This window comes from Aythya fuligula, chromosome 15 (genome assembly GCF_009819795.1).
Source record: "Aythya fuligula isolate bAytFul2 chromosome 15, bAytFul2.pri, whole genome shotgun sequence".
Classification (NCBI taxonomy): Eukaryota; Metazoa; Chordata; class Aves; order Anseriformes; family Anatidae; genus Aythya; species Aythya fuligula.
Window position 1 is genome coordinate 3,207,601 of NC_045573.1, and position 24,594 is coordinate 3,232,194.

General features: G+C 58.3%; 1 protein-coding gene across 8 annotated transcripts in view; it reads right to left on the minus strand.

Annotated features, from left to right (window-relative positions):
• MPRIP (myosin phosphatase Rho interacting protein) overlaps nucleotides 1–24,594 on the minus strand; it is a 72,889-nt gene that overhangs the window by 31,528 nt on the left and 16,767 nt on the right. For 7 of the 8 annotated variants that reach the window (XM_032198051.1, XM_032198049.1, XM_032198050.1 and 4 more), the window contains exons 4-9: nucleotides 15,365–15,516; nucleotides 13,633–13,717; nucleotides 9,658–9,868; nucleotides 8,455–8,614; nucleotides 2,674–2,815; nucleotides 2,089–2,205 (exon numbers count right to left, since the gene is read on the minus strand). In XM_032198051.1, the coding sequence (XP_032053942.1) occupies nucleotides 2,089–2,205; nucleotides 2,674–2,815; nucleotides 8,455–8,614; nucleotides 9,658–9,868; nucleotides 13,633–13,717; nucleotides 15,365–15,516 (867 nt within the window). Of the gene's footprint in view, nucleotides 1–2,088; nucleotides 2,206–2,673; nucleotides 2,816–8,097; nucleotides 8,615–9,657; nucleotides 9,869–13,632; nucleotides 13,718–15,364; nucleotides 15,517–24,594 lie in introns of all 8 variants that reach the window. The other variant, XM_032198044.1, reaches the window with a different exon arrangement.

The following is a 24,594-nucleotide window of genomic DNA, read 5'->3' on the forward strand; positions in this document are numbered from 1 at the left end:
CCTTTGCTTCCTCCCCAGCCCTGCCAGCGCACCGGGGAGGATGTGGGGGAAATGCTTTTGCTCCCTCGAGGCTGAGCTCCTCCGGCTGCTCCACGTGCTGCGGGCAGCGGGGGAGGAAAGGAGAGCAGTGGGTGAAATGCAGCTGCAGCATCCAACACAGGCTGCAGCAACAGGAGCAGGGAAAAGCAGGGACCGGGAGCCAGTTCAGCCAAATCTTTGCTATGGGGGAGCTCATCCTGCGTTTGTGTGCTCCCACAGTGGTGGGAATCCAGCACAAAGTCACAGGGGAGAGTAAATGCTGCCTCTCCCTTGCCAAATCCCTAGAGAATTGGAGGAGCGAGCGGAGAGCCGCCAGCCTGAGCAGCCTGGCCACGATGTGGCTGCAAGCAACAAGCCCACCTAGCCCCAGCAGTGCCTGCTGAAGAGGCAGAGAAACCAGAGAGAAAACTGCATTTGCAGTGACTGCATCCATCTGTGAAGCAGGCAAGGAGTGCTGGGCATCCTCATTTCAGCCCTGATTTACTCTCAGAGAGCACTACACCATCTGCCTGCTTCTCCTGTGCCAAAGTGCAGGTGGGATCGTGCTCCCGGGGCCTGGGTCAGGCACAAGCCCTCCCTGGTACAACAGCGGAGCTTTACACACAGCCCTACCCACACTGGGCTCAAGAGCTTTCAAAGGAGAGTCTTCAAGCAAAGCATCTACATTTCAGATCAAAAATCATCTACATTTCACAGCAAAAACCACTGGCTCCCAACCGCGCATTTTGCAGGGAAGGAAAACAGGAGAACAAGTGCTACGGCTGCTCACGGGCTTGTTGTTTATCAACTGGGAAGAAGCAAGAATCATCTGCAAAAGAGACAAATCCCTCTTCAGCACCACTCCTACTGCTTTACTACACCTCTCTGTTTCCTTAAAATCGAAGCCAAGGTGTAAACGCAGCCAGAGAGAGCCGCAGAGATGCTGCTAAGCCGGCAGCACCGCAGCCCCGGGGCGGGCAGGTTTCTCCCAGCACAATCCTCTCTCTGCCTTTCCCCAAGCACGAGCTCGGCCCAACGCAGAGCTGCTGAAAGCTTGGGGCCAGCTGCTGCCGAGGGGAGCAGACACCAGAAAACAGAAAGAGATGGAGCACTGATCGGAGAGGCACCCATGGGCGCGAACCGCAGCCCACAGCGCCGAACAAAGGATGAACTCTCCCTCGGTTTTTATCCTGCTGGAGAACTGATCTGGGCTGATACTGCGAACCTGAGGGGCAGGGGAGTCTTGCAGTCGTGGCCGCAAGCCAGCAGGCACGCAGGTTTTTTCCCATGTTGCTAATTTTACAGCAGGATAAGGGCGTGCTGAATGCTTCCCACTGACAGCACGGTTTTCTTGCCTTCCTTAGATGATGGGCACTGTCACTTGATACTCACTTCTCGCACCTTTTTATTACAAAGAATTCAAGAATCATTCTTCTGGCTGTACAAGTCTACATGAAAAGCTAGCACAGAAATGCTAAGCCTCTGCATTTTTCTGAGAAGTCCTTGAATAGAAGCTGCCCGTCTATGAAAAATGCAGCTCATATTTACAATGGCTGCGTAATCTCTGTGAGAGATTAGCAAGTGTATTTATTTTGTTCCTACGGCAGGGTGGAGAGCGAGAAGAGGGCATTTCATGCTTGTTTTGCACTGTTTGCCTCCAGGTCTGGTGAGCATTTGAAACATGCAAATGGAAGAAAACTGCAGCTGGCAGCTTCAGCCCTTCCTCGGAGACCTCGCTCCGCTGACACCGACTTGCACAAACATCACAAAGTGTTGCTGGAAACTGGGCCACCATCAGCCCTCCTTACCAAGCCAAACGTGAACGTGGCTTCCTATCCATTACCTGAAAAGGTTTTGATTTCTGCAATAGTAGAAGAGGCAAAAAGTGCAGCTCTTCTCTGGCTGAGCCCCTGGGACTCCCAGGAGCAGCCACACCTGATTCAGGTCACTGAAACTCAGCTGGCTGCTCCAACAACCACCCCGCACGTCCTACAAGCTGGTTAGAGAGAAAGGAACAGAGGACGAGGACCAGGTTTTACACGGTGGAGGAGCTCAGCCCCGGTGGCTCACCGTCATGGAGGACTCCGTGGACCTCCTGTCCAGCGACTTCGCCCGGCGGTGCGGGGACAGCGGGGACGCAGAGACGTCCAGGATGGAGCCCACAGCCGCCCCTTCGCACGTGAAGTCCTGTGAGAAGAAAATGGGAGCCCAGATCAGCTCATAACTAGGGCAGCAGCATAAAAATCCACATAATTAAGGGGCATCTCCAGCTCCGAACCAGTGTCATTTCCCTGGCACTACATTTTTTCAGGCCTCTCAGGCGTTAAGCTGTCCCCAAAATATCTAAGCACAACTGGGACTCTCTCGATTGTCTGTTTCTTTTGTTATTTCACGCCATATGGTGGTGTCCTGCCGTGCCAGATCTGACGTGTCCCTCTTTCTATTTTGGAGGAAGGAGAAAAGACAACCTCATTTTCTGCTCCGATCTGCAGCCGGGCCAGGGGCACAGAGCAGCGAGCAGCAAACCCGCAAGGACTGCAGCCATCTGCCTCGTGCACGAGCCCACCGTGCTCCAGCTGGGGGCAAAAACCCTACAGCCAGACCCCACACCACGGGCTGTGGGGTGCCACCACGACACCTGGGTCCACAGCTCACCCGTTTCCGAGGGAAAACCCTCTTCTCGCTCCTGCCCTGCCGCGTCTCACTGGAAAGGGCAGCCCCCGCCGACACGTTCGTCTCCATGTGCTCTGCGTTCTCGATATCCAGCGCCTCGAATTTTTCAATGACCTGGGATCGCCTGGAAGACAGAGAGGAAAGGGAAACCAGAGGCGGTTTGAGCACAAAGAGCAGCGACTGCGGGGAGCTGCACAATCCCGCTACGGCACGGCTGCCCGGGGCAGCGAGGTGGCTGCAGAATTGCTTGCTCGTGCACACCGGGCTTTTAAGCCCAGTTTCTCTCCTATTTAGGGCTGCACAAACGCAGGGCGAGCACCCCGACCTGGCATGCATCGATTTACCTGCGGCCAGGGCGGGGAGAAGCCTCGCACTACTCCGCTCCATAAGCGGCACCTTCTTAAATATCTAGAAAACCTTCGCAACACCAGCAATAACCTTTTACGTTTCGATTTTACAGACATTTAAGCAGCAGGGATTATCGAACAGCTTGGATTTAAGCTCTGCCTTTACTCCCTAACGCTGCAGCTCCAAACAGCCCCCACGCCACGGAGCAGAAAGTCAGACCCAGCTGGGGCGCAGAGGCACCGGGCGGCTATGTGCCACCCCGCACCTTCTCTGCGAGAGAAATCCTACAAAACCTGAGCCCTACGTGGGTAACTTCAGCAGGATTGCACCCAATTAGGAGCATACGTAGGTGCATCCAGCCACCCATCACGCTGTGGCACCCCGGTGACCCAGGACAGAGGAGAACCACGATGGATCGTGGATGGATCCAAAGCCCAGAGGGATGCTCTCAAGGGTGAGCACACAACAGGCCTCTGCAGGTGGAATTAAATGCGCTGTTTCAGCATGAAAAGCTGTTCGCTGACCCACAGGAGAGGAAAAACAGGAATTTTCAAAGGACCTGCTGGTCTCAAATTTGCATGCCCAGGGGTTTGGGCAAGTATCAACCTCTGGTGTTGAATCACAGCCTGGGAAAGTGAAGCAATAACCCACCACCAACACTCGCACCAGCTGAGCTCCGAGCTGGGAGGTTGAAATCCCAATTTTGAACCTCCCCAGAAATCTCAATCCAGCTGGGTTCCTGACCCAAAATCTGGACCCACGCGTGCCTCATCTAAAATCAGGGCTGGCTGCTCTGCGCGAACCTCTAACGTGCATGAAAACCACAAGGGGAACCACATGAGGGGAAACAGGTTATCCAAAAACATTTTCTTTTTAACACTTTCCACAAAAAAAAAAAAAAAAAAAAAGGAATAGCAGGTTAGAACTAAAAAAATACATGAGATGTTCAGTTTTAAACTAACATTTACACCAAATTCCATAAAATGAGACAAACAGTCCGAGCACATCACAGCCCCGGGGGGCTGGGGGCCCCCGCACTGCTGCTCAGAGTGAGGCTGCCAGGACCAGGCGCTGAAGCCCACAACCAAGAGGAAGGGACAGAATCAGTGGGGACGTCTTTGCTTTTTAAATTTAAATTTTTGATGTTTTTACAGGACATCCGTTCAGCCCCCAGTGCCTCCCAGTTTGCAGACTGGGAGCGCAGAGATCCCGGCGCTCGTGCAGAGCTCCTGATCCCCCTGGGACGTTCTGCTCAGGTGAGATGTCCGTTCACATCCACCAGCTCACGGAGCTTAAATCCACGTCCTCCCTTCACCAACAGGTGGGGAACGGTTTGGGAGTCACAGTTTTTGAACCCAGCCATCCCCTTTTCACACTGGCCCAGCCTTCTCTGAGCCTCAGTTTAGGAGGGAGTACAAGGTCCATGACTTAACATTGTCTGGGCCCTATCAGGTTGAAGGCCTGAAGAAAACCAAAATCAAGGAAAAAAATAAAAAATAAAAAAATAAAAAACGAAAACAAAATCAAAAGCAGGTTGATTTCTCATGAAAGGGGCTGCACCACCAGGTTGTTCTACGGCTTGAGATTGAGATGAGATGGTAGCGAAGCAGGCGAAGTAAAGGCGGACACGTCACACAGCAACACAGCAGGAGAAGGTGGAGAGCAACAAGACCTGGAAGAAAACAAGGCTGGAAAATGAATGAACAGAAGAGGAAATTATATTATCTGCATCTACATACAAAACAAAATCAAAATCATTCCAGTAATTCGTCATCGAAAAGGGAGGAGAAAAAAAAATAAAACAAAATAAAATCACGGCAACCAAATCACAGCCCCAAGGGTTAATATCATTCGGATCACAGGAAAGAATCGTTTCTCCCATTAGCTCAACAGTTTCAGAGGTTACTGCGAGAGGTCCTGGGGGGGCCGGGAGGGGCTGGGCTCGCCTTCCATCCCCTGCTGGCTGCGGAGAGCTGGTCCCTGCGAGCGCAGCTCAGCGCCGGTACGAAGCGTTGGGAAAGCTGCGGTGCCATTTAGTGCCTTCTACGCTACAAAGCTGGTCCCGAGGAGCTTCCATGCAGGCTGTTAATCTTTTTCCAGGCTGCTAAAACCCGAGCTGCAGGTGTTGGCTGTTAGGTGAGGGGGGTGTGTGCGCCGGGGAGGAGAGCTCCGAGCACCAACACGAGTTATCGTTGCAGAGATTGGCTTTGATTGGAAGAAAGGGCTTAACTTTTGTTGGATTCATTCATTGTTTAGCAGCAAGAGGGACAGCCAGCGTGAGGAAAAGGGAGAGGAATTTCCCCAAAAGGTACACGAAAAGGAAGAGGATAGGTTTAAAAGGAAAAGAGACCGCTCCTGGGAAGAGCAGGCAGTCCTCTCCGTGCCGTGGCAGCAGCATTCAGAGCGCAGCCTCGCATCTCCAGAAGCTCCAGAGAAGGAATTGGAGGAAGAAAAGTGGCTCTGCAACTTCCTGAGGGTAGGAATATTCCTCAGCCCCCCGACTATGCTCCGACAAAGGCCACAGCAGATTCCTGCCAGCACAAGCAGAACGTGGGGTCAAAAGGAAAAGCTGCAGCCCGGGAAGCGTGCACGAAAAGCCAAGGAAAGAGCCTGGCGAAGGACGGGGCTCTGGGTCTCTGCACCCCAAGAACATCCCATCTGAGGGCGATGTCCCTCCCAAAGCTGCTGGAACTCTCCTGGGATGCACCAGGATTTATCCCCACAGCAGCAGAGCTCTGCTGGGACACGGGGACCTGCGTCTGAGGCTGTGGGATTCGGTTTGCAGCTGCTGCAGCCCCCTTTTGTCTGCAAAACGGGCTTGGAGCTTCACCTTTGGGGTTTCCAGAGAGCTGCCTGGAAACGGATTCATCCTGCCCAGGGGGTCCTGGCTGGGATGGGACAGCGGGGACACGGCTTGACCCTGCTGGGCTGCGGAGCCGTGGGGCCAGCAGCCCCGGGCTGTGTGTGTGCCAGCAGAGGGAACTCGCACTCTGCCGCTCCACCACGCGCCAAAACGATGGGGAGAGATTATCTCCTGCTCAGGGCTGGCTTCTGAGTCATGTTTCACAAGCGGCTGCGAGCTCAGACGTCTGCACGGGGCGTGGAGCAAGCGCCGGGTATAAATGGTCGGCACGGAAAATTTCCAGCACGGTCATGGGCGTAAGTCACGTAATGGCTTTTGGTGCAGGGAACCGGGGCAAGAAGCTTGAAAAGCAGCTTTAGTGGGGCTACGACCGCAGGTGTGCCGCTCGGGATGGAGTGCCAGGCACCTAATTGAGTTTTCCTCCAAACGGAGCTGGAATCATGCGCTGGTTTACTGTGGGTTAACAGAAAATGGGAGGAAAAGCCAAAAATGCCAGCAGAATCAGAGCGAGCCAGTTGGGCTGCCCTGAGACGAGAGGCAAATCTGAAGGATGCCCGGCTGGTGCGTGTGGGGTTTGTGTGTGGGGAAACTGAGTCCAGGCAAACGCTCCCGGACGGGTTAGTGGGTTACTGAGGGGGAGGATTCGAAATGGTGTTAAAGCCGGGGGGAGAAGCTGACCCCGAAAGCATGGAAGTGAGTTATCGTGTTTGCTCAACCTTCAAAAAGCCTGGCCTGGATTTGGAGGGGAAAAAAATAAAATAAAATAAAGGGGATAGGAGTATGTGGACCGAGGAAAACTCAAATTTCAAAAGCAGCCAAGCCAAGCTGAGCTGGGCAAATGGGAGCTCTCTGGTGCAACAACAAACTGCCTCTCCGTGCCCTGCCATCTCCACCTGGAACACAGGTGCTGAACCCACCCAAGCCCTCCGGTGCTGCCATCACCCCAAAAATGCTGCGCCCCATGCTGTACCCCACTCAGCCTTGTGGGCACAAGACCCCGGTGCCTGCTCCTCTCCCTGCACTGGCACGGCTCTGCTAAAGAGGAGAAATTCTGCCCATTCTGATACAGCAAATCCTGCTCGCAGCCCCAGGAGCCCAGCTGGGCTGGGATAAACAGAACTTCCCTAGGAAAAGGCACCTGCCAGCAGGAAACGAGTGGGGCTGGCATTAAAAACGAGCAGTCCGTGGCAGCTGTGTCCTCTCCTGGTCCCTGCTGTCTGCATGCACATCTCTGCTCCTCTCTGCCCTCGGCTGGCACATTCCAGCTCCCCGGGGTGCCCCATGTAAGCAACCCAGCAGGGCTCCAATGCCACCCATGCCTGGACCAACGCAGTGCAGCTTTGCCAAGCAGCAGCTACCAGCTTCTCTCCAGTCCTATCCCCAGCTGGGTTGGCCAGGGGACCCCCATGGCATCCTTCTCCTCCCTCCCCAAGGGACTGGACTCCCGAGGCAGGGAGAAAGCCAGACCCGTGCCCTGCTCCTCCATCCCCAGCTGCGTGCGCTGCCAGGATGGGTTCAGTAGGGGCAGGATCCTGCTGCTGACCCCGGCATGGGCGCAGAGCCACGCTCCCACAGCCGCCCCCAGCTGCCGGGTGCCAGGCTGGAAAACAATCCTCCGGGGCTGTGAAGAAACGAGCTAGCAGCGCTGCCGAAACCGCGCCGAGAGAGAACGTGCCCAGAGGAAAATCAGGGCAAGAAAATCAGACTGGCAGATAGCCCTCTCGCCCGGGGCCCGTCTCCCGGTTTGCTCTGCTGCCCTCGTTGCACAAAAAACGTCTCTCCCAGAGCGAGCCAAGCCCGTCCCTCGCCTCGCCCGGGGAGAGCCGAGCGCGCCTGCGCCGTGCCCGCGCGCCCGCGGACGCCCTCCCCGCCCTCGTTTGCACTAAGCTGTTTTGCAGCCCGCTGCGCCCGGCTCCCCTCTCCCAGATTACTGCCCTGACATTTTGAAACCTCTCTCAGCTCATTAGGCAGTTGCGTAACGCACCCGGGCTCTAACGCCCGTTTGGAGAGCTAACCTAATTAATGGTGCCAGCTGCCCGCCCCGTGCCGCGCCGGGGAGGGGACAGAAAAGGTGCCCCGAGTGCTGCGAGGCAAAGGGGCTTCACGTCGTGTCCGGGGCTGCGGCAGGGTGGGCAAAACCAAAATTTATCAGCGCTGCAAGCATGCAAGGAGGAGGCGAGCCCCCCGTCCCTTACCTTCGCTCATTGCCAAAGAGCCGGGCCACTTCTTCTCTCCCAGGGCTACGCGCCCGGGTTCTCCGCTCTAGCCGCTTCCTCTCCACCTGGAAGGCCTCCCGATTACTGATCCTAATGGCCTTGGGAACGTCGGCCAGGGTGGTGTACTGCCGGCTGGCTTTAAAAGAAAGGGGACGCCCCGATTTTTCAGCTCCCCTTCCTACATCTCTGCCGCCGGAGTCCTTGTGCATGGGGCAACTGCTCTTCGAGTCCAAGGAGTTCAGAGAGAAGCTGTGAATCATTCGGTCGCCTGATCGGGTACCTGGGGAAGGAAAGGGCCGGGCATGCTCCTGCGAGGGCGATTTGGGATAACTGTACCTGTTGTTCGGGGTGCTGGGGCTGGGAGGGCTCGGTGGGGGCGGCAGCTGCTGCTCTTCCAGCTTCGAGTCTTGCTTGGTCTTCTCCAAGGAGAAGTAACCGCTCTCGACACGCGTCTTCCGCCCACAGTCTATCCGGTCTCCGTTCATGGAGCTCTCATCTGAAGGGGCAGAAAAGTCCATTTGGTTTCAAGCCTGAGCTCTGCTTTGAACAGAAACTGCCCCAATTCCAGGCAGGAACAGCGCAGGAAATGAGAGCAGGGATGCTCTGAGCCCCAGCCCCACGCTGAGCCCCTCAGCACCCTGGGCTCTCCCACCCTGACCACCCTTCATGGCCCACGTGGAAGGGGAGATGCTCTGCAGGGAGCAGGGGCTCCCCGGGGACACCCCAAAGGTTTGTGGGGTCCCGGTGCTGTGGGTACAGTGTCACCAGGAGAGGACAGCGTGCACATTCACGCTCTGCCCCATTAAAAACCACAGGAGAGGTGTGAATTCTCACACTTCTGCGTGCTTTTTGCTTCGAAGAAACCAAGCAGGCTGCATATAAGCAGAGAAAACTTTTCCGGGGAAGTTTTGTGAGTGCCTACAGCCATTTCCACCTCTGCCCCTCTCCAAGCAGCAGCCCCAGCTCCAAGGCAAACACGGACGCACGGCTCCTCGCACCGGGGCGCAGCCCCGTGGTGCAGATAAAGGAAACTTCTCCTCGGCCCGGGGCAGGAAAAATCCCCAGCCCCTATTGTTTCAGGCAGAACAATGCCGTGGCCCTGGGCGCCTTCCCCGGCCTAATCAGGGAGCCCAAATATAAACAGCAGCCCTGATGCAGGGGCCGGATGAGGAAGCAGCGCTCAGGGTTTGGCAGCCCCAGTGGTGGGGCTGAGCCAGCGTGGCCCCCACGCCCCGTGGGTTACCCCAGGGGGGTGGTAGAGGTGCTAAAAAAGGCATTTTTCCCCCTAGTTTTCCTCCCAGCACGGTGCCCAGCACCACGTCCAGGCTGCTTTTGGAGAACCCCAAGGATCTCCACAACCTCCGGGCAGCCTGTGCCACAGCTCCGGCACCTTCCCAGCACCGAAGCGCTTCCAAAAACCGCTGCTTTTGCCAAAACCACAGACATCAGCCCCTGCAGCATCAGCTCCCCGTCCTCCCCCTGCCTGGTGCTGTGACACAGGGGGGCGAGGACACTCAGGTCACCCAGCCTGGCCCTCACCTTCTTTGCTGTCCAACACGGGATCCTTCAGGGAGCCGGCAGCCCCCGCCTGCCCTTGCACGGGGCTCTGCGCCGGGCTGATGCCACCAGCCCCGTCCGCTTGGTCTTTGCCCCTCATTTCTTCCTGCCAAAGCGTGGATTTGGTGGCAGGGACCTTCTCCGCGCTGGGGATGCTGCTGCTGGTCACGGCCATCTTAGCAGGACCGGGCTCCTAAAGAAAAAAGGGGGCACAGTGGGGTTAGAGGGCTTCACCCCAGCTCCACACCCGCAGCGCTGCCCACGACGCACGACGTGACACGACGACGGGGACAGGACGGGGACACTCAGCCCACTGCCACCACCACCCTCCCAAGGGGGAAGCCCAGCCCCACGGGGACCAGGCCAGGGCTTCCTCTGCCAAAACGACAACCGAGGCTCTTGCAGAGAGAGAGGAAACGTCCTTCTCCATCCCTCCCCGGGGAGGGCTCCCGAAAGCAGCCGCACCTTCCCACGTGTGCAGCTGGAAAAGGCTCCAAAGCACGGGAGAGCTGACAAGCGAAGGAAACCTTTGGCTGCGTGCTGGAGCAGCAGAGGGGCTCGCTGGCTTTGTTCTCAGGTAGGAACTGGGTAGGAACTGCCCCTATCCAGGCAGCAAGTGGGATGCTGCGGCCACCGACACACAGCTCCTGGGAGAAGTCATCTCGCTACGGGTCGGGGATGCTCTGAGCAGCTTCGCTCAAGCTCCAACACAGCAGCTATTTCCTAAAGCCCTCATTGCTTTTGATCCCTGCCCTTTTCCTCCACGTTCGCAGTTCTGGGGGACGGTATACCCTTGGTAATTGAAGGACATAAGGCACAGCATCCCCTATTTCCCCCCATATGCCCCCGGTCCTTCTGCAGGCAGCCGCTGCCTTCCCCAGCACACAGCAGCGCCGGGCTTCTCTCCCGGGTCCCGTTTGCCAGGACTGAATTTGCTCAGTGTTATAAGTAATGTCAAAAAAAAAAAAAAAAAAGCAGAAATCAAGCTAAAGGATATTGGACGGGGAAGAAAATTAATTCCCTGCCACTAGCAGCTGCATCGTTAATTTGTCACAACTGGTTTGTTATGGGCCATTGATAAAAAGCATAGAAACCATCCAGCGCTGTGTTCCTCCCGGGTGCTTTGGCTATGTAAAAGGACGCTTCTTTTCAAAAGGGAAATACGGCACTGCATCAAGATTTACGTTATTTTAAAACAATAGCTATCATTTTAGAAGCATCACAGGCCAGGAGGGGTTTGGATGGCGATGCCATTTGGTGTGGGTGCCTGCAGCAGCCCGTGCTGGAGGCTCCCTGCGACCACGGCCACGGCAGCCCAGGTTTGATCCGTGCCCCAGGAGAGGCAGCAGCTTTCACAACTCGTTTCGGGTTTGGCTTTGTTCGTTAGCAGATGTTTTGCTGCTGTCCTATTAAGCTTCTGCGTTACCGGATTATTTGCCTTAAAGCCGTCAATAAATCAATGACAATTAACCCCCCCTCCACGGTCCCCGGGTTGCAGAAAGTTTCCCGGCTGTTTGTTCCCTTTCAGCACACCGGGGGGAAACCCAGGAGTGTGGAGCAAGGAACAAGGAGCCAGAGGCTGGGGACAGGAGTGCTTTTAGGGGCTACAAACAGCATAAAATCATCACCTCCCTGCTGTCAGCAGAGCCCCCGGTGGGTTTTAGCTCTGCGCCTCCAGGCGGAGATGCTGCGGGCACCTCCCAGGGACCAGCTCCTGCCTCTGAGCACAGGCACCCGCTCCACGAGCCACAAATGACCTCCGTTTTTAAAAAAATCCCCTCGGAAATTTCATCCTAAAGGAATGTGACGTCGGAGGTAAATGATCCAGAGGGCAACCGGACGAGCTCCGAGGTCCCCTCAAGCCTCTGAAACTCTCGGATTCATTGATCCAAAGCCTAAAGCCAAGTGCCAGCGTCGGATCTATACTTCTATATATTCCTTCCATCCACCCCCGTATCATTATCTGGAGATATGTATTTAATTAAACACAGAAACGAGGGCCAGAAAGCGCTCTATAAACAAGCAGAGCAATTAACCCTTCGCCACTCGGAACCAACAGCTCACCAAAGGAGCAGGCACCAAAATCATCAAAACCAAACTCCAGCTGCATTAACTCTGGCATGTGAGCCTCGTGCACCCTACTGCAAACCAGGCCTGAAGGAGGGCACCTCAAATCCCAGATTTCAGCCCCAGATAATGCCTCCATTCCCCAGGAACAGGGCAAACTGCAAGAGGAACTTCATTTCTCCTAAGCCCTCAAGCTGTTTGCAAAGCAAAGGTGAAAACACCTCCGGGATTGCATCTGGCGACCCCTGCCCGAAGAGCAGCTCTTGGAGCAATGTTCTTTAGAAAGAAACCAGCCCTTCTGCACCGGCACACGGAGAGGGACCTGAACGGCAGCCAGCTCCAGGAGAGGCCACTCCACAGAGGGTGCTGCTGGTTCTCTCCCCAAAACGCCCAAAGGCACTGCTGCGTTTTCCTTCTGGCTTTGTGGGTTGTCCTTGAGTGCCTGAAGCAGCGCAGCACCCAGCCAGCGGAGAGTCCCATGCAGAGGTTGGATTTGCAAAGTGAATTTCAGCTTTTTTCCAGCATTACTGGTGCTGTCATGGGGCTTCCACCCTGATGGAGAGGGTGGAAGGAGGGCGGAAAAAGGGATAGGGCGCAGGGCACAGCATCCTGCACCCTCCTGGAGGAGCAGAAACTCCCCCGAGATGCTGTGCCCCGAACCAAGGGGGGAAAAGGGCCACCAAGCTCCCCGCTCACCCTGTCCCCAAGCACCTGGGGTGCACGGCTGCGTGCGTGGGGAGCCGGCATCCTCCCCGCAGCCGCTTCCCTTATTTGGTGCTCGGCAGCTCCGATCCTGTAAGGTTTCCAAGAAGTTGCCATGGCGATAAAATGTAACCCAGAATGATGTTTTGCTGGCTCCTCGCCCCTTTCTCCTCCTCCTCCCCCTTCCCCGTCCCCCTTTCCCAAACCCTGCCTGGGTTTAGGGCTGCACCGAGCTCCACGGCAGGCTGCGTGCCCTGCCCTGCTGTGCCAGCTTGTTGGGGTGCCCCAAATGCAGCAGCCCCCCCCAGGATGGAGGCCAGGCACTTGTAACGTGCCAGCTCGTGGCCACGGAGGTGGCATCACCCCTGCAGCATCCCTGGTGCTCAAGAGGCCGTGCTGACCCCATCCCTTTGCAGGGGGCAGCTCGGATTTCCAGCAGGGCGTGCAAAAAAAGCATCACCTCGCCCCGGTATTATCTTTTTTTTTTTTGGTCCCTGTTGATCAGAGTCAGTGGAGGGGTGGAAACTTGATGCAGACACCCACAGCCTGCTTGGCACCATCCTGGGGACATCACTAAAGAGGAAGGGACAGGAAAAATGGGGCTGGGGGGACCCCAAAAGTGACTTTCACTCCTCGGGACCCTCACCCTGGCTCTCTGGAGGAGCCGTCCCAGCCAGTCCCCGCGGCGGCGGGACGCGCACCCGGAGGTCTGTTCTCAGCCCCGGCGAGGGACAAGCTCGGCCTCGGGGTCACGTTCCCAATCTGTGGGATTCTCCCCCAGTCCGGCCACGTGGGAGCCCGGCAGGAACGAGTGAGTCACGGCCGGCCCCGGTTTTTACCATTTATAGTCAAAATGAAGGCGAAGCCATCGCCGGGTCCCTGGAGAGCTCAGCTCCGGCCCCCGGAGCTCCCAGCCCGGCCCTGGCCTTTAACTATTTTCCTTTCGTTCCCATTATCTCCGGGGTCATCTCCAAGGGGGTAACCGGAGCCCGCTGGAATTTCGTCCTGCTTCTGCCGAAGAGGCCCGTGAGCAGCCAGCACCTCTCCTGTTCCCCCCCCGGGACCTCGTGGATTTGGGACAGCACGTGCAGGGCTGGGGCGAGGAGACCGCGGCCACCCCGATGGTTTTGGGGGGTGTGGGTGCTCAGAGTTGTGGTCCCAAGCCACGGTGTGTCCCCCCGGGGTTACCTGAGGAGTTGGGGGCTCTACCTTCCTCTTCTTCTTCTGGTTCTGCTTGTTGGTCCTGGGGTACACGATCAGCATCTCCAGCCACCTGCGGGTGAAGAACAAGCAGCGGGTGAGGTCTGTGCCACAGGGATGGCAGCGCTCGGGGTGTAGGGCAGCTGCAGACAGACCCCAAAGCTGATCCCACTGCTGGGGGGCTCTGAGCAGGTCACGCAGACATGGCCCCATCTGCCTCGAGGGCAGGCTGCCTGCAAGCCAAGGGCTTGCTCCCTCTGGAGACAGCGCTCACCCCAAACCCCCGTGTCCAGGGGTTGGTAATCCGGCCATAATTTTCCCCCAAACTGGCCATAAATGTTCCCTCCTCTTGCACGTGGAGGAGTTCAGCCTCTCCAAGCTGGTCGGGGGGTACCACGGTGCCCCCAAATCCTCCCAGCCAGTGCCTGGGGGAAAAAAACTCCCGAGGCAAGCCAGGAGGGAAGGAGGGACAGGGAACAACTCCAGGGTGCTTCGGCTCAATGCGAGGGAGAGAGGTCGTGGGCAAGGGTGGCAGCGGGCAGGGATTCAAGGATCCTAAAAGCCTAGAGAGCTGCCAAGCGAGGGGAGGGACAGAGCCTCTGGCAGGACCCTCTCCCTTCAGAGGCGCTAACAATGAGCTTTTGTCTGAGAAAGAGCAGCGTGAACTTGGCAGGGAGAAGCCCAGCCCGTGCGCGAGCCTCTCGTTCGGGGCACCCTCCCATGCCTTCCCACGGGCTGCCCCTCCATCCCCGTGCACTCGGAGAGGCTCCGCCGACCGCTGGAAAAGGCTCGTGCTTGAGATTTCCGTGCCTTGCCCTCCTGTTCCTCCCACTTCGCACGCTGCTGCTGTAAAGCGCTTTGAGATGACCACATCAAGTGGGTTTTGGTTAAGCAATAAATGCCAGAAGCATGCAACAAACGTAAAACAAATTCTCCCCGAGCCGGGGAAATCTTCCTGTCGTGCTGCAACTGCAAATGAAACCCGCCTGGCTCGGGCCCAGAGCGGGACTGCTCCGGGATGATTAATGCTTGCAGTCAGGAGCAAAACGCGCTGCTTCGAAATCCAGCGCTGGGCCAGCGAACAATAAATCAGCCCCACCTTGCTCTGCAATGCCTCTCCCCTCGCGCCGCTGGCAGGGCCAGGAACAAAGGCTGAGCTGCAAAGGGGAGCGTGAGGAGAGGGAGAAGGGAGCTGGGGGAGCGCCAGGTTTTGGGGGACAAGCACAGCACCGTCCTTGGTTGGAGGAGAGGAGCTGTGCCAAACCCCGTGTCGTGTTCCCCTGGTGTCTCTGTCCCTACTGCTGCACGCCGTGCGCAGAGCCAGAGTCACCCATACCCACTGGTCTTGGTAGATCAGGGCGGTTTTGCCCCATGAAAACACCCCTCTGAGCCAAATCCCAAGCTCCTGGCAGGAAAATGCCTGTTTAAGCTTTGAAAACGGGGGAGGCGCAACCCGCAGAGGCGCTTGGAAATAGAAATATCTCAGCAGGAAGCACCAGCCTGGCACGGAGGAGGTGCCATGCCTCGGGAAGGACGGGAAGGAGAAGGAAGAGGATGTTTCCAGGTCACCATCCAACACCGGGGCAGTCCCCGAGGCAGTAATTACAGCCCCGGGGTGGTCCCTGCTGGTGCATCCAAAGCATGGGGCTGTGCTCCCTGCCCTCCTCTTCCTCCCAGCTGAAGGCTCCCGGGGGTGGTTGGGCCCCGGAGCCGCACTCACCCGCTGATGATCTCCTTGTTCTCAGCCCGGATGAAGTGCTCCTTCTCTGGTGTCAGGATGCACAAGGAGAATTTCTGCCCTGTCCGGCTCTCCCCGTCCACCACGTCCGTGCACTGGTTCATGTTGATGGTGCCCTGCGGGAGGGTCGTGGGCTGTAGGGGAAGGAGAAAGGAGAACGCGTAAGGAGAGAGGGGTGGGTGGGCACGGCGCTCGCCCTAAACCTCTTGTGGCAGACCCCAACTCCCTGTGCACCCCGATGCTCTGCCCACGATGCTCAAACCCATCCTGCCCCACGCTGGCACACGGCGAAGGGTTTGCAGCGACTGGTGCTGCACAAACTGCTCATCCCGGGAGCTGTGCGATACCAGGGAGCGTTATTTCCACCCTGACGTCCTCCTCCTTCCCCAGGGGATGCTCCTCTCTCGGCCCCAGGGCTGCAAGCCCAACACCAGCACGAGGTGATCACTTCCAGGGGGTGCCCAAAGGGGATAAAAGGGGTGGCACGGGCACCACGATGCTCCCCGCTGCGTACCCGCACTGCTCCGGGGTCTGATCTTCACTGGAAAAGGCCAAGCCGAGGGGAGCAGGGAGGGGAAGAGGGCACAAATCTGTTTTTTCTTTGGGCAGAGGCACAGCAGGGACCCCATAATAGGTTCTGTAAGCACGGTGTCACCTCCTGGTCCCCTGGGGACGCTGAGGGACCCGGTGAGGTGTCAGCGCTGACGAGAGCTGACGGCTCCATCTGGAGCAGCAGCGGCTCATCCGATTACAGCGGCGATGCCACGTCCCCGTCATCCCCATCCCCATCCCGCTGTGTGTCCTGCCAGCAGGGCACGGTGACGCCGGGGTCCCCCCGTGGCACGCCAGCTCACTGGGGACCGGCACAAACCCACACTGGGGCATAAAGGAGCCGGGCAGGGACCTCTCCGAGTTGCAAACGGCACCGAAGGAGCACCCGGCACCAGCTCCTCGCCCCAGCAAAGCCTCCTCTCGCCCTCCAGATGGCCAGGCCAACGGGGAGACGGCTTTTTGGCAGGCGTTGTGAAGATTTCTCCCATGGAAACGGGCTCCCCTGCCAGCAAACCACCTCCAAAACAGCCCGCGGCGTGCGAAGGAGAGGCGAGCAGGGAGAGCTGTGCCGGCCCCAGCCTGTGACCCCAGGAAATTCAGTTCAGCCCCCCGAGCCCCCCGGTTCTGCCACGTGTGGATGCTGGAAATATCCCCCTACCCCCAGGAGAAAGCTTTCCCTGCAGCTGTGCCCCCCAACAAACCAAGGAGAGAGCGTGAGCATCCCACGCAGGGAGCTGTCGGGGACGCTGCGGTGTCGGTGCAGGCACGCCGACGGGACCAGCCTTACACCAGGGACCCCAAAACCTCTTTTTCTTCACAAAAACCAGCACCAGCGTCCGCAGACCCCGCGGGGGGAAGGGGAAGAAAAGCCCAGCGCAGCCCCACACGCCTCGAGCGCAGCCCTCCCCGCTCGCTGCTGCGGGAAGTCAACTCCTAAGAGGATTTTTTTGTCTTAGACAACAAAAATAAAACCCCGCTTTCCGGTAGCTATAAAAACCCTACGGAAAAACTTTCTCCGGCTCCAAGCGGAGCCTTGGAAACGTTTTTGTCTCCCCAGCCATTGGCTGTGCCAAGGCCTCCAGGACCATGAACTCTGGCCGGCCGTGTGGGTCTGACCCCTTCCCCACCCACGGCCTTTGTGCACCGGGGAACACAGCCAGGACAGGGGAAAAGGGGCTGAGGGTGGCTCCACGAGGGAGCCCTATGGGCACTGTAGGATGCTGGCTCGCTCCCTGCTGCCTCGTGCACCCCTCAAATCCCCAGGAGGCCCCACAGGTACCTGGCATGGATTTGGCACATCCAAATTGAGCACAGGCTCCCTGCAAGCCTCGCCTGCCCTCCTCCTTCCCAAACCCCTGGGCAGCTTCCCCACGGCTCACATCCAGCCCCAACCTGAGCTCGCCCGCAGCAGAGGAGCCAGTTTCGGGCTCCCCCCTCCACCAGTCTGGTTGTGAAGTGGTTTTGCCACGCACCCCTCCTTGTGACAGCCAGATTTGCACCGGTGCTCATCCAAAATCTCACTTAGAGCTCCAGAACAGGGTCACCAAGAAGGGTACCCCGAGCAGTGCCAGGCACGGGCACCCCGTCACCCACAGCCGGGGAGAAGAAAGGCACCGTGGCCAAACCGGCCCCCCCCCCCAACACCCTTGGGCAGGAGCTGAAACCTGACGGACCAGCAGCCTCGCTCGGGAGGGATTTAAATCCCTTTACATCTCTTTATTTCCTTCCTTGCAGCCAAGGCAAGGCGCTTTGAAGCCAGGGCGAGATGCAAATGCTGCGAGGTGGAAGCACGCACGAGCACAAGCCAAAGGCTGGGACGCAGCCCCCCCGGGGCGAGGACGTGGCTCCCTGGGGAGCACCCAAAAACCCAGCGGGGCTCCCCAGAGGGGCCCTGGGCTGCTGCCGGGGCCAGGGCAGGGCTGCGTGGCCCCGGCAAGTGGAAGGCAATAACGAAATGCAGGAGGAGGGAGGTGTTGCTCGGCGCAGGCACCAAAACAATAACAAGGCAGGGAGTTCAAGCAGCCCTTTGAAGAGCAGAGAGGCTTTGATATAAGGCTGAGCGCCCGCCTGCGTGCTGGGCCTGACCCCGGGGCCACGGGAAGCTTTGCACCAGGGTGAGGCAGGAGCAGACACCCGGCTTCTGCCGGTCCCCACCTCGGGGACAGCCCCGTCCCCAGGTGCTGGCCTTGATTTTGTGCCATCAACGGGATGGAGGGCACGGCTACCCCCTTCCAGTGCCTGGTGGGTGCTTTTTAATGGGGAAAACTCGAGGCTGGGGTGGAAGCCCCCACCTGAGCAGGGAAAGCAGCAGCCCGGGCGTGAGCGGAGCAGCTCGCAGCGCCGGATGAGCAGCCACAGCTCCGCGCTGCCAGTATCAGCAGGGGACCCGGCGCCAAGAAACGATCGCAGCGCCGATTCCCTGGGGTATGACAGATCCCTATTTACACACGCACGTGTTGGCTGCGTCCCCCTCGATACCAGCACAAAACCTACAGGGCTCGCTTCTGCCTTCTCGGGTACCCGGGATGCCGGCCCCGCTGCGCCGTGCCCTCCGTAACGCCGGCAGCCCCCGGGGATGGGACGAGGCTCGGGGACTTTTGGAGGCGTCTGCTCCCCGCCTCCCCTGAGCTGTGAATCATTTCCTGACACAGCTCCATCTTCTCTGAAAACCAGAAACGTCAGAGCTGAGGGGAAAGGGATAAAGCGCCCCCAGTTCTGCGCTTCGGGGGGTCGATCCAAGCAGCTTTGCTCGCTGATCGGGGATTCACTGGGGTCGGCGATGGTCCTGAGTGAGCCCCTGGCACCCCAAAATGTCAAATCTGGGTACCAGAGGTTCACTCAGCACCTGCACACAAGATATTTTTGGAGCAGGTAAACCCCTGGTCAAGCTCCCAGGGACCGGCTGTGCCTCGGGGGCACAGAGCCCGTGGCCATTACACAACGCGCCTGGATGAAATCTGGAGCACAACCTTTAAAGAAAGGCGATGGGGCAGGGGGAGGAGGAAACCAAACAAAAGGGACATTTTACTTTCTGCCAAGAACCAGGAGGGAAAAAGAAAAAAAAAGAAAAAAAGAAAAAAAAGGAAAATTAAAGAAAAAAAAAAACACCATTTGTCTATCTCACATGGCGAGCTGGTTGCCTTGGCACCCGGGTGCTGCACGGGGAAGGGCTCGGGTGTGGGTTTGCTCTGCCCGGGCTCCCAGAGCTGCCCCAGATGAGCAGCGAGCTGGGCACGCCTAGGGAAGAACCATCCAGGCCGCCTCCGTAAATGCTTCTTGACAAATGTTCCTTCTCCGAGCTGAAATATTCATGAGGGTGGCTGCCGAGCAGCGCGCTCCCCACGGGGAGCTGCTAAAAGCATCGCCCGTGCCTGGTGCTCGGCCTCGCGCTCGGGGTGGGGAGAGAGTGGGATTGCTGATTTGGGGCTGGATGCACTGCCTGCCCCTGGGACGTTCGGTCACCGGTGTCCTGGTGCTGCCTGAGCAGGGCTGGGACGTTAATGAGCAGGGTTTTAATGAGCGCTGTAGGCATCCTGCCACTAGGCACAGAGCTATCGATACGGCCTCAGCGCGACCGGAGCTGTGCTGCGGGCGAATTTTATTACACTTATAGATCATCTGGCAGGTCAAGCAAGCGGGATTTAGACAAAGGAGCTTGAAAACGACCTCGGCGAGCTCTGAGGAAGAAAGGATGGATGGAGCAGTCGCCCATCAAAGGGGAGTGAAGGTTGGGTTCTCCCTCTGCACCTCCCCACAAGTGGGAGTGCTCCTCATCCTCTGCTAACCCCCAGCAGCTCTCTCCTCTCCCTGCACCATGCCAGCAGGCAGGGAAGAATCTTTTTTCAGCCACCTGAGCACCTTCCTCACCTGCAGCCTGCCCGGATCGGCAGACATTGCTCAGGGAAGCTGCTGAGAAACCTCTGGTTTTCCAGGGAACGTACCAGGCAATAGGGAAGGACGTTGTTACTATGCCATCCCATTCAGAAAAGCACCGAGCTGCTTCCCACCAGCCCCATCACTCACTGGCAGCCCCCATTTGTCCATCACGGATGCCGACAGCCAGCTCCTGAAATGCATTTTGCCAGAGGAGCTCCCCAGGACCCCAGGTCACGCCCCAAGGAACCAGCTGAAGGCTCCGAGGATGGGTGTGCGAGCCCCTTGCACGCCTGTCCCTGCACACCGGGCCCCTCCAGAGCCCCCCCGAAGCCTCCACCAGGAGATAAAACAATTCCATCACCGCTTTCGCCAGGGGGAAGGAATTTTCTTCCCCCCGGAGCAGTTTGGGGAGGGGGCGCAGCGCAGGGGCTGGGCAGGAAGAGTTCAGCCAGGGGCCGCTTTTCAGCCGAACCGGTGTTTACGTCCACCGACAGCGAGTCTAAACACGGAGCGAGGCCGCGAGCTGGCCGCCAGCACCCTCGGGCTCCTCTCCCACCCGGTGCCGAGGGCAGCGCCGGCACCGCGGAGCGCCCTGGGCATCGCTTTGGGGTCACGGGTCCCCTCCGTGTCCCCGTCCCCATGGGCGCCCGCCCGGGGAGCGAGTGCCGGAGCGAAGCAGGAGGCTGGAACTGGCTCGTCCTGGCCTTATAAGGCGATTCTCGCGCTGAGCATGCAGCTCCCAGCTGCTCCCCACCCCAAAGCGGGGTCTGGAGCTGGCAGCCAGCGCCTCGCCTGCCTCCTTCCTGTTAACCTCTTTCCTGCTGAAGGGCCTCCAGAGGGTCGTGCGGGGCTGGGATGGCCACGTCCCGGCCCCGCGTGTGAGGGCACAACCGCCTGCACGGGTAGGGACGGTCGGGGAGTGCCCCATGCCCAGCTGGGATGGCTGCGGTCACCGGGTGGGTGCTCAGGCGCATGCTCTCCATCACCAATCCTGCTGGAGAAGAAGGACAGAAGATGCAGAAGAAGGACAGAAGATGCAGAGAACATCAGCACCGTGCTGGGGACAAAAGCAAGGTCCCAGGTTTTCATGGGCCAAACCAAAGGAACCAGCATCGCCCGGTGCAGGCACACCTCCAGCCAAAGCCGCCATCTCACAGCCCTGCAAACTCCAAGCTCTTTTTCCCTCCTGCTCTCCTTACGGCACCGACACATGGCAAGGGCTAACGGCGTTTTGCGTGCAAAATGTCCTCCTCCCTTCGGAGCAGGAGGGGGGCGATGATAGCCACCCGACCCCATCTGCTCGCAGCTGCCAGCATGAAATCTTCCCCGCTCCCCAGGCACCCGCTCAGAGGGAAAAGAAATCTCTGTGGGGCTGTCACGGCAAGAACCCCACAGCAAAAACCCAACGAGGCCATGCAGCCGGACCCTGCTTGCAGTGAGGGTGCGGGGACAAGGGGACGGCAGCCACCAGGGGGTGGGAAGGACAGGCAGGACCCATTTGCATTTGGCTGTTTAAATTTTAAATCGCACTCTGAACTGGCCTCCTCGACTTTGTTCTCCACCCCCTCAGCATAAGGGGATGAGTCCCAGGCGGTCCCTGCCATGCCCACGATGTCCTTCCCCATCTCCCAGGAGGGAAGGGGCTCCCCAAAATGTCACCAACGAGGTCCCCACAGCAGGACCCCCTTGGGGGTGACCCGCGCACAGAGACGGCCGCAGATACGGAATAAAACTGGCAAGGGGGAGATTCTTTAGCTCAGGATCCTTCAGAAAGCCTCCAAACGGTGCAAAAATTATAATTTAAAAGGCTCCACTCCTTGGGAAAAAGCTTAGGAAAGGAAGCCAGGGAGCTTGTTTTCGGAGCCAGCCTTCTCGCGGGGCAGGAAAATTACCGCAGCTGATGCAGGCCCCGGTGTTATTTACAGCAACAAGTGCTGCTGGAACAACTCCCAAGGTCTTCTGCTCAGCACTGCTCTGACCCAGGGCACCCAAGATGCCACCACCCTCGTGCTGAGCCAGGCTGGGAGAATAAAACCGAGCCCCCAAACCTCCCCAAGGGGAACCCATCTCCCCTCCGGCCTAGAGGTGCGGAGGGCTCGGCCTCCTGGTCTCCAGCCATCCCACAACCTTTACTACAAACACACGGAGAGGAGGAATTGGAGCAAATGGTGGCAGCAAGACCGAGGGGAGGTCCTCGTGCTGCCACCAGACCCTCAGCACCGTGGCAGCCATGTGAAGCCACCCACAGCCATCAATTTGAGCTCTGCTTCATTTTAGGGCCTAGGTAGGCCCAGCAAGCACAGCGAACTGCACGCCAGGGTGAAGGGAAAAGCCAAAAGTGCTTCCCACAAGAAAAGAGTACATAAAATGGCAAGACATTTCCCAGTGTCTCAGGAAAAAAAAATAAATCTTTAACTTCCACGTGAAGTAGAATTTTTCTGTTTTTCACTAAAAAAAGAAGGGAAGGGAAGCGCTGCTTTTCAGCAGACCAGGTCGGCAGAGGCCTCCCACCTCACACAACACAGGGTTAGACCCGCTTGAGCTGATACCATCCGATCATGGCCCAGCTCTGTTGAACCCAAAGAGCTCCATGCCCGGGGTCCTGCTGTGTGTTACCAGCACAGACCACAGGGTTTCCCTCCCATTTGGCTTCTTTGGGGCTTCTCCACCACAGGGAGCCACCAGGAGCCCTATAACAGCCCCCCCAGCACCGCCAGACCCTCACACTTCCCCAGGTCACAGCGTTCCCAAATGCAGCCCCCCTAAATCCCACCTCCACCGAGCGCTGCCACCAGCAGCCCCTCACACGGGTGCCCACCATAAGCAAGGCGAAGAGGACGAGCCCCCAAAAGCCAGACCTACAGAGGCTGGGGCAGCTCCCACAGGCGCAGATGCTTGGGTGGAAGTTGTCGAATCCTGCCCAATTAGCCTGGAAACCTCATTACTCCCCAGCGCTCTGCTTACGAGCTTTGCAGAGCTTCCTGCGGGGCTGGGAAGACCTCGCGGCCGGGCTCCCAGGGTGAGCGGGGGTCTCCAGCTGGAGCTGGAGGGGGGAAGAGCAGAGCCCGAAGGCACGTGCACACACCAAGCTTTGGGGGTTGTATTCCCCAGCCCACTTCTCTGCTGAGAAAGGAGTAAAATCGTGGCCGGGAGCTGCTCCTGAGAGGTCCTAAGGAGCAGGGAGCAGGCCCTGGTGGGGAGAAAAGAGGTGGTGCAAGGCAGGGGCTCAAGCCCAGAGAGGTTTCTCCATCCCCCTTGTGTCAGCCTGTGCAGGGCAGCAGCAGCCATGCAAGCCAAACGTCCCCTTCCTGCGCACATCTGCTCCGTCCATAATCCCCACGTCCCTCCCCTAGTGGGAAAGCAGCCAAAAAAGCGAACCAAAACCATCATGATTATATCCCAGAACCCCCCCAGCGCCCTGGTCATCTGCTAGGACTTCATCCATGGAGGAAACGAGGAGGAAATGGTCAAGGTGCCCCCAAATCCTCCCCTTTCTCCCCAGCTGCAGCATCGCAACAGGCACAAACCCCACAGAGGGTGCTAGGAGGACCTGCCCAAAACTGATCCTGTCTTGCTGAGTCTTTTCTCCCCAGGGACCCCAACAACGTGAGGGAAAAGCTCGAAGCACTGGTGCTTGGGGAGCGGTGACAACACTCCTGGAAGCAAAGAGGTGGCCGAGGAGCCGTGCTGCCCCACGGCAAGGCAGAGCTGCATGCAGGCCAACTCCTTAAGCAAGAAGAAGAAAACCTGCCTGGGAATTCTCAGTTTTCACCAGAAATGCCTCAAACCCAGCAGCACAAGACGCCAGCGATCCCCCTGCCTGTGGTGACACCGAGCAAGGCCATTTACAAAGCCTCACCAAAGCCCTGGGCTCGCCTCCATGCAAGTTTTAACCTGGGCACTGCCCTGCTGAGCCCCCTGCTCTCATCACACACACCCCCAGGAGCGAGGATGGGGGCAGCCTTCTGCCTCCCTCCTCCTCTTCCTCCTCCTCCTCAGGGGCCACCGTGAGGAGCAGCAGTGGTGGGAAGCCCCCGAGCTCGCCCGCGGCTCCGGCCGCTTTCTCAGGCATTCCAAAATTTGGCCAGAGCCTCTTTTTGCAGTGCTCCCCCCCATCCACCCCCCCACCCCTGGACGCCGGCCTAATTGTGTATTTATTTATTTCTGCATTTTCCCAGCTCCCCACACACGCTGGCACAGGGCCGGGGGGGGGACACCGAGGCCGGCTCCCGAGGCAAACCCGAATCAAACAGAGCTGGGGGCGTCCCCTTCCCTTCCAGCCCCCCCCCCCCAAATTCTCCAGAGATCGGGAGGAAGCTGGGAAGAAGGGGAGCAGGAAAGGGGGCCGCCGGCGGCATCGCCCACCCCCCCCTTTTGCTTTGTGTGCGCTGGGGGAAATTAAAAATAGCTGTGTCCAAAGGGTGGCTGCAAGCGCCACAAAGAGCGTGTTGAGCGGAGGCAGCTGCAAGCTATTTGCTGCCCCTGGTAATCAGCATCTCGGCTTGCAGAGCCCCCCCCCAAACCCCCCCCGGCCCCTTCCTCCCCTGCCAGAAGCTGCCGCCGCCTCCCTCCAACCCACATATGTCATGTCAACAAGCGGGGATTGCAGGATGGCTCTGGAAAAGGAGGGGAGGAAAAAGAAAAAAAAGGGGGGGGGAAACTCGCTTTGATTTTCGGAGAGGCTTTGCCTCGCTCGATGCATGTGTGTCCCCCCCGAGCTGTCCCCGAGGGCTCGCTGCGTTTTGCAGCGCCGAATCCCAGCGGGTGCCACCAGCAGAGCCAGG